Below are 13513 nucleotides of genomic sequence, written 5' to 3'. Positions count from 1 at the left end.
TAAGTATTCTAAAATATGTGAGTCACTTAATTTCATTTATTGGATACTTTCAATCTATAATTAATTTTTTCAAATTTTTTGTTGTATTTGTAAAAATTGTCTAAAATTCAACTTGTAAATGATATTGTTCATTTTCAAACTTTTCAAACACTTACCTTTTTCTTCGATTAAATCGAATATTTTGAATCCTAATGAATATAAGTTACGGGATAACGTTTTGAAACACAATCTTAAATAGATTTGAGTACTTCTTAATTGTTAGAATTACTTTAATGACTATTTGTTTCTTCATAAATTATACTCAACCTATTTGAAAAATTTTGGTTGCAAATCTTTTTGTAAATTTATAAAGGCACTACAATAAAAATTGTACTATAAAGGTAAACAAATGTAGTATTTAATTTGTCAAGTTCGGGAATGCAAGAGCCTACTAGCAAATGGAGTTGCTAACGAAATCAATTATTAAAACATTATCATTCAATCACATTTCAATTCCATCACATATTAGTCTAATATAGACTGTAATCATATCCAAAAATTTGGTAGCACGTATAAGTTTCATAAATTTCATTTGATTTATTTTTCTTATCAAGGGTACCACGTTTATCAAGAAATATAATAATATCACTGTGTATTCATAATAATAATAAAATTGTTTCATTTCTTCACTCAATGATGGATTAAAATCCTTTCATCTATCACTTCTTATCTTCAAAACTTCATTCAAAAGAGCAATGAATTATAATGAAAACTTATAATATTCCTCATAACCATATATTTATCCTATCATCATTAACTTGAATATAAATCTTGAAGAGAAGAGAAGAGAAAAGTGTGATAAGCCTTGTTTTAGTAGACTATAAAAATATTTTAAATAAATTAAACTACGCTTCGTATTAAGTACGAGAAGAAAAATAAATTATTCCCGATGATAACGAACGATAATTAATTTGATGTAAGACCTAAATTAATGACTTGTAATTGTCCCAAATGCAAATGCATTTCACTTTTCATGCAGCTATGTATGAATCTTCTCTCACAAGATATACAGGATCTTAAATTGATTCCATATTATCCCGATCTTAGGTCGAGATCGAGAATTTACGCGTGTGAAAAATCTTGTTCTGTGGTACAAAAAAATTGATTCTATTATTTATTAGTCTAAGAAAAATAATTATTGTATTATTCTACTTTAAATATTGCTGCTAAAATTATCATCATTTGAATTGTTAGATATCCAACAACAACATATACTTCTTATCACCAGCAACAACAATCATTCACCAACTACAACAACCATCTAATTTAACCATCCACATCTACTCAACTAATAACTGCACCTGTACATTATAGAATCAATTTATAGATCAAATTCACTTAGCCACATAAGACTAACTAAATCAATTTTTACTAAAATTTTAATCTTGAAACACTAACAACATACAATCTAACCACCAAGATTATGTCAATATGATCAAAAATTATAAATCAATTTTCCCAAAATCAAGACAAATTAGAAAAATATATATAATAATACCATTTTTTTTAACATTTTTATTTTTATTACATTATTTAAATACTTATGATCAAGTAAAACAATGGACATTTCAAGTTATAGATAATAATAATAAATTGAAAAAGTATTTTCCGATTTCAAATTATAATGAAAAATCTTTAACTATATTACCATCAAATTTTGATACCACAGTAAAAATTGATCATAATATAACTGAAAATAATAATGAAATTATACAATTTAGTGGTAATTATAGTCCCTTATCTGAATTTATAACAAATCAAACATATTCAAATCATCAATTAACAATATTTGAATCTATTGGAGAATCATTTTCAGAAGAAGTTCCTCATCAAAAATTTTATGAAAAATGTAATAAATTACAAATTGAAAAAAATATTACAATAACACCATACCAGAATTTAAAACAAGATTTTCAATATATTGTTAAAACTTTATTAAAACAAATTGAAAATGAAGATGCATTTAAAGAAATTTCATCTTTTTTCCAAGGTAAAATTCCTGAATATCTTAAAGAAGACACGTTAAATGAAGAACATTTTTATAAATTTGCTGGTACTTCAGTTTGGTTAGAAAAATATGGAGTTCATTTAATGGTAAGTAGATTTTTATTTACTCAAACTTCAAGAAAAGCAGATCCTCAAATTAGCTTATTATATTCTCAATTATATAATGAAAATTGGGAAGAAATTTTTAATATTGATTTAATTTTACCCGTTGTGGATGAAAATGGTGAAAGAAAATATGAAAATTTAAATTTTCCTAGATTTATGCCAATACCTTTTTATCATAATTCTAAAAAAACAGCAAAAAGATGGTATGGACCAGAAGATACAAGATTATTATTAAGTAAAAATGAATATGGTGATGAAGAACCAATTGTTATATTTAATGCATTTCATAGACAAGTTATTCCAATAAGTAGTGAATCATCATCATCAAAAAATGATAAAAAATTACCAACAAAATTTGGATTTTATAGATCAATGTTTATGGGATATTTATTTCGTTATCAAAGAGGTAAAAAAAATGTTGATGGAGGTGAAAAAAAATATTCAAAAACAATATATAATAAAGTGGTTGAATTAAAAATTAAAGATAAAAAAAGAGAAAAAACTGAAAAAAATTGGACTCCATTTATAAATCCAAGTGATAGAAATATAAATAATTTAAATGGTGGTGATGAATTTATATATATTGTTTATCAATGGGATCATTTAAAAATTTTAAAATGTGAATTATCAAATCCTGGAGTAGTATCAAATTGTGAATATCATTTTCAAGAAGATAATACAAAAAGTAAAATTGGACCAGTTAGAGGTGGTACTGAATTAATACCTATCAAAACAAAAAATTCTTCAAAAAATAAATTAAAACAAATTTGGATTGGATTTTTAAGAGCTCATTTAAATAAATGTGGTTGTGGTAAAGCAATGTATAGACCAAATTTTATTATTTTAATTGAAAAAAATGGTCAATTTAAATTAAGTCATTTATCTTCTTCAATTTCATTTAATATTCAAGTTGATGGTTGGAAATATGCTCATATACAATGTGCTAAAAAGGATCCAAATGTTTTAATCCCCAATGGTATTTCAATGTATGAACCCAATTCTGATTATTTATCATTAACTTTATCAACAGCAGATAAAGATGATAAATTAATTCATGTAAAGGGTTTAAAAAAAATTATTGAAAAATCACTTAATTTAAAATGGGATGGTAATTTACATACTACACAACCTTCAAAACAAATTGAATGTGTATTAGATCATTCAATTGAATTTTGTAAACAATATGGTTTAAAACAAGATTTATTAGGTGTATCTGAAAATTATATAAATAAATTAAAAGAAGAAGAAAAAAAAATTGCAAAAGCTCATAATGGTAATGTACAAATTGATGATACAAAAGAAAAGGATTCAGGGAAGAAAGTTGAAGGTGAACCTACTGTACAACAACAATCTCCCGAACAACAACAACAACCGGAACAACAAGATGAACATTCAAATGAGGATAAACAAGATGAAATAAAACAACCAATTCAACAACAAAATCAAGAAGTTGGTTCTGGTGCTTCTCCTCCAGTTGTTTAAAGGAAAAATATTAGTTGTTAAGAAAAAATATCATTCATATTTATTTCAATTCTTATTAGACATTTTGATATCTGTAATATTTATATTTTTTTCAATTTAAATTAATTGCATACTTCACTTGAAATTTATTAGTATATTGTGGTATTATAGAGATTTTTTTGACTCTATTAACTTTGTTAAAGCGGAACTGCTTTTACAGAAATCAATTGAGTATAATCTCTTAAGTCATATATAACTTATCATCAACTAATTTGAAGTCATCAACTGGAAGATCGTGGTCAAACTAATTTTCATAATGTTCCTTTAAAGAGTTCTTCAAATTTTCTCATAAGTCCATCACTTATTAATTTTATTAAACTGATAAAAGTTCTTTCATTTTTCTGATTTCTATTTTATAAGCTAGCCATACTTATAAATTTGTGATCTTCCAGCTGCTAACTCAAAAATTAATTGATGATAAGGTACAAACTACTTAACCTTTATTTCTCATTAATATTGATTTCTTGGAATTTAGTTGATGATTATTTTTTGGTTAGACTTCATATCAAATTTTCCTTAGAATTCTTCAACCTCATTTATAAAATAATCTAAAGTTGATATTTTTTTTGGGGGGCCTTGCTTGATGATTTACTTTTTCCATTTGGTTGTCTGATTTTGCTAGTAAAACAATGAAATCCACTTATCTTCTTTCAAAAGGGAATGATTTCAACATAGATTCAAGATCTAATCTGGTAAACTGAAGTAATCATGGTTTCTTTTTATTTTTGCGCTCAGGTACAGATCTGTAATCTAATCTTTATTATTACTTAGAAGAATCTCATACAAAAAAAATAAACTTTAATTTATCGAGCTTTAATCACATTGCTTCGAAGAGTTTAAGTAAAAGCTTATGCAACATCAAAGTACCAACACCAAGATATAATAAACAAGAAAGATGAAACAAAGCCTAAGTATTAGATATTTTAAATCATCAATTATTAGAAAATTAATACTACTAATAACATTAATAATATTGATTATATATCCAATACATCTACTATTTAATGGATCAATATCATCATCATATTTTGAAAATTTACAAATCCCCAAACCTTTAAACCCTAACTCAAATACAATAGAAAATTATTTTCATGATACTATAAATCAAGTATTATTAAAAAATGAAAAAAATTCAAAAAAATTAATGATTTTCCCTAAAGATTATCAAGATGAAATGAAATCTTTAAAAGTTACTAATATTAAATATGATAGAAATAGAGATCTTATAATATATTCAGGAAATTCATCATCAATGTTATCTTATGAATTAATAAATTTACCGAAACATTCACATGAAATTCAAATTTTTAATGGAATTTTCAATCAAGACTATCCTAATTCATGTTCAAGAAATCAAAATAATATAAATTTAACAATAAGTGATAATTTTATATTTAATGATGATTTTAATATTATGATTACAAAATTAATTGAACAATTAAATAATGATGAATCATTTATTGAAATTGATGGATTTTTTGAAAAAAAATTACCAAAAATGTTACAAGATAATTTATTACATAAACATTTTTATAAATTTGCTGGAACTTCAATATGGTTAAAAAAGTATGGTGTTCATTTAATGATTAGTAGAGTTATATTTTCAAGAAAAGGTTTAAAATGGAATCCTCAAATTAGTTTATTGTATGCTCAAATTTATGATAAAAATTGGAATGAAATTTATGATTTAGATTTATTAATTCCAGTGATTCAACCAGATGGATCCCGTGAATATGAATCATTAAATTTTCCAAAATTTTTACCAATTGCATATTATTTTGATTATAATTTTACAAAAAGAAGATGGTATGGACCAGAAGATACAAGAATAATGTTAATTGAAAATGAATATGAAGAGGAAGAACCAGTTATAATTTTTAATTCTGATCATAGAGTTGTTAAAAATATAACTCAAATTTCAAAAGAAAATGATATATCTTATAAATTAAATTTTGAAATGAAAAGATCTATGTTTATTGGTTGGCCTTTTAGATATCAATTAGGTAAATCAAATACTGATGGTTTTAATAATGAAAAATTTGATAATATAAAATATAATAAAGTATTAGAATTAAAAATTGAAAATCAAGAACGTCAATCAGTTGAAAAAAATTGGACTCCATTTATTATACCAAGGGAAAGAAGGGAAAACAAGGGAGATCAATTTATTCATTTTGTTTATCAATGGGATAATTTAGAAATTTTAAAATGTGATATTACTAATAATATTGAAAATGGTATAAGTAATTGTATGTTTATTTATAAAGATTCTCAAAAAAATGTAAAAAAAGTAGGTCCAATTAGAGGAGGTACTGAAATGATACCACTTAGTTCAATAGATCCTAAGTATAAATATGAAGATATTTGGATTGGATTTTTAAGAGCTCATATAAAACATTGTGGATGTGGTAGATCAATGTATAGACCAAATTTTTATATATTTTCAAAAAGTGCCACCATTGGATTTAAAGTTGATTATTTATCATCATCAATTTCATTTAATATTCCTGTTACTGGTTGGAGAAAACATGAAATTCAATGTGCTTCAAGAGATCCAAATGTTTTGATTCCCAATGGAATTTCGATGTGGGAACAAAATAATGAAATGGAAGAAGATATATTAAGTTTAACTTTAAGTGTTGCTGATGAAAATAATAGTATTATTCATATTTATGGATTAAAACAAATAATAGATAATTTAATTGAAAATAATGATATAACAATGAGTAATAATTTTGGTGAAGTTGATTTAAGTTATGATAATGAAAGTTTATTGAAATGTGTTTTAGATTCAAGTATTGAATTTTGTAAACAATATGGTTTAGAACAAACTAGGTTAGGAATAACTGAGGAAGTGTTATTGAAAAAGGAGAAAGAAAAAGATAATAAGAATGATAAGGATAAGGATAAGAAGCAATGATTCACTCATTTAGCATTATTAATAGACAATTTATAATTATAAAACAGATAAAACAGTTCATCGAATTGTGGAACTTGATTATCTACTTCACATTGCACTTATTTCTTCTTCTCTGTTCCATTTTAGCATTGTTTAATAGACCTTTTATACTTATTGAACAGTTAAAGAAGTTATAGAACTGTTGGAGTGTACACTCTCTTGTATTGTGTTTTAATTTGTTGCAAATTTCTAACATCTTTTTTTTTACAACCATCTTGTTTTTTTACAACCAATTCTCAAAACTTTCACAAATCATCATCAAACAAACAAAACACAACCAAAGGTACAAATTGAAATGATATGACTATAAATAATGAAATTTCAAGTTTAAATGAAGATAAATTCAAAACTATTCAACATTATGGACCAGTTACATGTATAAAAATTTTTAAAAATTATGTATTTGTTGGATATGGACCAATACTTTATATATATCAATTTAGTTTCTCAGACTCACCTGAATTAAATTTTGTAAAACAAATATTTAAAAGAAATAAGATTCATAATATTTATATTAATGAATCTCAATCTAAAGTAATTATAAGTGGATCAAAATCATATACTGTTATTGATTTTGAAGATTTAGAACCATTTATGATATTTGGAAAATCACATTATAGTAATTTCAAAATTGAAGAAAAATCAATTAATGAATGGATTATAACATCATGTATATTAGATGATGGAACTATTTTACTTTTAAATTCATATAATGAAATTTATCAAATTCAAAGTAATTATATTACAAAAATTCATTGTGGTGAAAAATCAATTTTATATAGTGGATCAATTAATATATTAGAAAATGGTGAAATATTTATTGCTTCTGGTACAGTAATGAATGGTATTATAATTTGGAGTTATAACACAGAAAAAATTAAATATAGATTAAAAGATCATGAAGGTTCAATATTTGGAGTTAAAATTGATAAATTTGGAAAATATATTATATCATGTTCAGATGATAGAAGTATAAAATTATATAATTTTAAAACTGGGAAATTATTATCAACTGGTTGGGGTCATGGATCAAGAATTTGGAATTTAGAATTTATGATTCCTCTAAATATTGATGAAGATGATAAAAGTAATATAAAGATTATGAGTATTGGAGAAGATTGTACTTTAAGAATCTGGGAAAATGATCCCGGTAGTGATAAATTGAAAAGTTTAAAAGTTATTGAAAATTGTCATAGAGGTAAACATATTTGGTCTGGAGATGTTCAATATACAAATAAAGATCGTTATGAAGATTATCAAAATTTAAAAATTTGTTGTACAGGAGGTGCTGATGGTAGAGTTAGAATTCATGATTTAGACGAAAAAAATCAATTAACAACTAAATTAACAGTAACAGATTTTATAAATAATTTAAATTTACAAATTGATTTGAAAAATATTTCAATTAAAGATTATTTTTATTTAATTTATTTGAATAAATTGATTTGTTTAACACTGAATGGATTGATTTTAGAATATGATTATAAATCAAAAAAGTATAGGAAATTAGCACAATTTGATGATTTTACTAATGGAATGGTCAATGGGTTTATTAATGCTAATACAGTTTTAATAGCGGACAAAAATGGAAAACTTTTAAGCATTTCATATACAAATGATGATATACATTTAAATTGGTATGAAAATGAAGATATAAAAATTTCAAACATTTATGTAATTGATGATTCAGTTATGTTTTATATATTATTTGAACCATCAAATCCAAATTTTCCTTTCATTTTAAAACAATATTTTTTTGAAAATAATCAATTAAATTTACAAAATTTTAAAAATATATCAAGACCAAATAATAATTTTCAATTAACTTCATTCACGATAGATTTTGAAAATGAATGGATTATATTAACTTCTAAAAAAATGTCTTTATTAATTGTTGATTTATTGGATTTATCAATAAAATGTTTTAAAAGAAAAATTGCACCTGGTGATACTATTAGTTCTGTTTCTGTAATTAATACAACTTCAAAATTTATAAATTTATTAATTTTATCAAGAGATGGAACTTATTTAATAACAAAAATATTTAAAAATTTTGAAAATACAAATTTTGAAATTGAAATTTTATTAGAAAATAAATTAACTAGAGGTTTAATTGAAGGTGGATTTATTTATAATAATAATTTATTATTATATGGGTTTAAATCATCTTATTTTTTTGTTTGGAATGAAACTAAACAAATTGAAATTATGAATGAAATTTGTGGAGGTAATGGTCATAGACATTTTAAATTTTATTTTGAACCAAGAATGTTAAATAAATTTAAATTTATTTATCTGTTTAAAAATGATTTATATTTATGTGATTATTATGGAAGATTTATAGATCAAAACATTGATAAAGATTTTGGAATTTTACATAGAGGAACTCATGGTAGAGAAATTAGAGATTTATCAATACTGAAACAAGAATTCACCGATAATTCAAGATTAATGGTTACATCATCTGAAGATTCAACAATTGGTATAAATAAAATTTATTCAGATGGAGAAATTGAAAATTTTTGGAATATGAATAATCATATTTCAGGTATGCAAAAAATTAAATTTTTAAATAACAACTATATATTAAGTTCTGCAGCAAATGAAGAATTTTTAATTTGGAAATTATCATTTTTTAAAAATGATATACCTACTGTTAGAGAATTAAAAAGATTAAGTTTGACTCAAGAAATTCCAGATTTAAGAATTATGGATTTTGATGGAATTGAATATGAAAATTATATTTTTTTAATAACTGTTTATTCTAATTCAACTATAAAATTTTGGAATTTTAGCAAAGTAACAGAAACTTTTGAATTAATAAATAAATTTAATTATTCAACTTGTTGTATATTAAATTGTGAAATTTTTGAAATTAATAAAAATAAATATTTAATCATTTCAGCAACTGATGGATATATTTTAATTTGGAATATAAATGATCCAAAAAATATTCAATTAGAAATTAAACAAAAATTACATCAAAGTGGTGTTAAAGCCATTTGTTTAGCTCAATTGAAAAATAATTTTTATTTAATAACAGGAGGTGATGATAATTCATTAACTTCAAGTCAAATAATCGTAAATGATTCAAAATTAAAATTGATCAATTTGCAAGAAGAATTAAATGCAGCATCTGCAACAATTACTTCAATATCTCATTTTGATAATTATGTTATTGTTGTTAGTGTTGATCAAATTGTAAGATTATGGACTTTTAATCCAAATTTAAAATGTATTGCTGCAAAATATACTACAGTAGCTGATGTTGGATGTTGTGATATCACCACTATAAATAACGAAAAAATATTGATTATTGGAGGTTCTGGTTTAAGTTCATGGAAAATCAATATATAAAACAATGGTATATAGAGATACTACAATGAATTTTATATTCTATCATTTTTCATTAAAGTATATACATTATATAAATAATCAAACTATAATTTTAATAATTGTAAATTAAATACAGTATCATTAATTTGTTGTTCTTCATCAATAATAATTTCTTTATTATTTGTTTCATCACTTGGTTCTAATGGATAAGTAGTAGTTTTTAAAATTAAATCTTTATTATCATTCAATACTTTTTCAAAATTCATATTATCTTTTAATAATTTATATTTAACTTGAATATCATCAGTTGAATTTAATCCAGCTTTTTTTCTTAATCTTTGAATTCTATTTAAAATTTCTCTTGCAAATCCTTCACTTTCTAATTCTGGATGAATATTTGTATCCAAGATAATTAATAAATCTTGATATGATCTAAATTCTTGACCTTCTGAAGTCATTGATTCTGATAAACCTTTTAATACTTGTAAATCTTCACTTATTAAATCAATTCCATCAACATTTAATTTACCACATTCTGAAAATTTTTTAACTTCTTCTGATGGAACATTTGGTAAAGCAGCTTTAACTCTTTTGGCATCTTTCATTAATTTTTTACCTAATACTGACCAATCAGCAACACATGAATATTCAACATTATATTTAGATTCATCATCAGTTATAATAATATCACGAACATTTATTTCATCACTAATATAATTTTTTAAACTTTCAACATCAGATCTAAATTTTGGATTTGAATTTATAATAACTAATTCTTGTAATGGATGTTTTAAACTAATCATTTTTTTTTCACGAATATTTCTTGCTAAATCAATAACTTTTTGCATTCTACCTACTTTAATTTCAATTTCTTCATCAAAATATTCTTCTCTTACATTTGGATAACTTAAAAAATGTACTGATCTTAAATCTTTATGTTTTGGATTAACAACTATTGAATTTAAATATTCTTCTTTAAATGATGATTTTATTTTTTGATAAATATTATCTGCTAAATATGGTGTAAATGGAGCCATTGCTCTTGAAAGGGTTAATAATGCTTCAACTAATGTATTTAATGCATGTTTTGTATCTTCTTTATCATCACTATCATAACCTTTTAATCTTCTTCTATTAAATCTAATATACCAATTTGTTAAATCATCAATTAATGCTAATAATCTTGGAACTACAGTATATAATCTATAACCATTCATTTCTTCATGAATAAATTTAATTAATGATTGAATTGATGCTAATAACCATTTATCCATAATATTGGAAGATTTTAAGTCCGGATTATAAATAAAAGTTTCCCCAGTGTTTTTTTTAAATAAGTCAGTACTATCTTTGAAGAATTTATATGAATTATACCATGGTAATAATACACTTGATACAATATCTTTTACACCATCTTCTTTAAATTTCAAAGTTTCTGCTCTCAAAACTGGTGAATTAATCATATATAACCTTAATGCATCAGCTCCATATTTATCTAATATTAAACTTGGATCAGGATAATTTTTCAAACGTTTTGACATTTTTTTACCATCAGCTGCTAATACAATACCTGTAACAATAACATTTTGATAAGGTGCTGTATTAAATAAATGAGTTCCTAAAACTGTTAAAGTATAAAACCAACCTCTAGTTTGATCTAAACCTTCAGCAATGAAATTGGCAGGGAAAGCATCTAAAAATTTTTGGTTATTTTCAAATGGATAATGTTTTGAAGCATAAGGCATTGAACCTGATTCAAACCAACAATCAAAAACTTCCTCAATTCTTTTCAATTGTCCTTTACCCTTTTTTGAAGGAATTGTAATATCATCAATTGATTCTCTATGTAAATCAGTTATATCATTACGTCCTGATAATTCTTTTAATTCATCAATTGAACCAACACAAACCATTTCTTCATAATCTTCACTGACCCAAATTGGGATAGGAGTACCCCAATATCTATTTCTTGAAACATTCCAATCTCTTGCATTTGCAATCCAATTTGAAAATCTTTTTTCTTTTACATTTGAAGGAACCCAATTTGTTTTTTCAACATTTTTTAACATATCAGGAATAATTTCTCCAATTCTTACAAACCAAGCAGGAACAGTTCTATACATTAATGGAGTATCTGATCTCCAACAAAATGGATAATTATGCTTAGCTTGAGTATTTACTAGTATTCTACCTTCTTCCACCAATTTTTTGATAATAACTTTGTCGGCATCTTTAAAATACATTCCGGCAACCAATTCTGCTTCTTTTCTCATATTACCTGAATCATCAACAATATCTGGTGGAGTTCTTTTTTCATCAATAACACCAGCTGCAGTTGCACATTTAAAATCCTCTTCACCATATGATGGAGATTGATGAACAATACCAGTACCTGAGTCATTTGTAACATAAGAACCTGGAATAACTTTGAAACCATAATCTTTAAATGTATCATAAAAATAATTAAATAATGGAACATATTTTAATCCAACTAAATCTTTACCCTTTATTTTTTCAATGACTTTATATTTAGCATCTTTTGGTTTTTTATATAATGTTCCAATCAATGATTCTAATAAAATATAATTCTTTTGAGCTTTTTCATCAAAAATCTTTACATATTCAAAATCTGGATTAACAGCTAAGGCAATATTTGCTGGTAAAGTCCATGGAGTTGTGGTCCATGCTACTAAAACTGTATTTTCATCATCAACCAATGGGAATGCAATGGTAATAGCTGGATCAACTACATCTTTATAATTTTGTTGAGCTTCGAAATTTGATAATGGAGTAGTACAAGCAGTTGAATATGGCATAACTCTTAATCCTCTATAAACTGAACCTTTGTCAAATAATTGTTTGAAAACCCACCATACTGATTCCATAAATTCTGGATATAAAGTTTTATAATCATTATCCATATCAATCCATCTACCTAATCTTGTTATAGTTTTTCTCCATTCATCTGCATATCTCATAACAATGGATCGACATTCTGCATTATATTTGTCAATACCCATTGCATAAACATCTTCTTTCGAGGTAATTCCTAATTTTTTATCAATTTCATGTTCAACTGGTAAACCATGAGTATCCCAACCAAATCTTCTTTCTACATGATAACCATTCATAGTTGCATAACGTGGTATAATGTCTTTAACTGTTGATGTTAAAAGGTGACCATAATGTGGAGTTCCTGTTGCAAATGGTGGACCATCAAAGAATGCAAATGGCGGTAATCCTTCAGTCAATTCTAAAGTTCTTTGAAATGCATCAACTTCTTCCCAATGATTAATAACTTTCTCTTCCTCTTTGGGGAAGCTAAATGAACCCTGTGGAACATTATTAGCTACTTGTTCACTCATTTTTCGATACGTTGAATTAATATGAGTAAAAGTATGTTGTTTTTAAAGTGATATGAATATGATTATTAATATAATAGGTTGTATTAAAGTGACTAATAATTAATTTTTCAAGATCATAATAAATGAAACAAATTTTTTTTTTTCAGTACAACCAAAATTGCAAATACAAAATCAACTTAAA

At 24.3% G+C, this 13513-nt stretch overlaps 4 protein-coding genes across 4 annotated transcripts; 3 read left to right on the top strand and 1 right to left on the bottom strand. All coding sequences in view use genetic code 12, as the record gives it.

The window, feature by feature from the left end:
• Nucleotides 1-1470: 1470 nt before the first annotated feature.
• KGF55_002931 (beta-mannosyltransferase) lies at nucleotides 1471-3633 on the top strand (the record flags this gene model as incomplete). The annotated part of the gene is made up of 1 exon (XM_051757669.1): nucleotides 1471-3633. The coding sequence occupies one exon, from the start codon at nucleotides 1471-1473 to the stop codon at nucleotides 3631-3633; it is 2163 nt and encodes a 720-aa protein (XP_051614372.1).
• Nucleotides 3634-4567: 934 nt separating this feature from the next.
• On the top strand, nucleotides 4568-6592 carry KGF55_002930 (beta-mannosyltransferase; the record flags this gene model as incomplete). Its single annotated transcript, XM_051757668.1, has 1 exon — nucleotides 4568-6592. One exon carries the CDS (start codon nucleotides 4568-4570, stop codon nucleotides 6590-6592), a length of 2025 nt encoding a protein of 674 aa, XP_051614371.1.
• A 339-nt stretch (nucleotides 6593-6931) lies between these two features.
• Nucleotides 6932-9988, top strand: KGF55_002929 (uncharacterized protein; the record flags this gene model as incomplete). Its single annotated transcript, XM_051757667.1, has 1 exon — nucleotides 6932-9988. The coding sequence occupies one exon, from the start codon at nucleotides 6932-6934 to the stop codon at nucleotides 9986-9988; it is 3057 nt and encodes a 1018-aa protein (XP_051614370.1).
• An 83-nt stretch (nucleotides 9989-10071) lies between these two features.
• Nucleotides 10072-13332, bottom strand: ILS1 (isoleucine--tRNA ligase; the record flags this gene model as incomplete). The annotated part of the gene is made up of 1 exon (XM_051757666.1): nucleotides 10072-13332. The coding sequence occupies one exon, from the start codon at nucleotides 13330-13332 to the stop codon at nucleotides 10072-10074; it is 3261 nt and encodes a 1086-aa protein (XP_051614369.1).
• Nucleotides 13333-13513: the final 181 nt, after the last annotated feature.

Source organism: Candida pseudojiufengensis, assembly GCF_024610245.1.
Source record: "Candida pseudojiufengensis strain CBS 10847 chromosome Unknown scaffold4, whole genome shotgun sequence".
Lineage (NCBI taxonomy): Eukaryota > Fungi > Ascomycota > Pichiomycetes > Serinales > Debaryomycetaceae > Lodderomyces > Lodderomyces pseudojiufengensis.
Note: the sequence above shows the minus strand (reverse complement) of the source record. Positions and strands in the feature narration are given on the sequence as shown.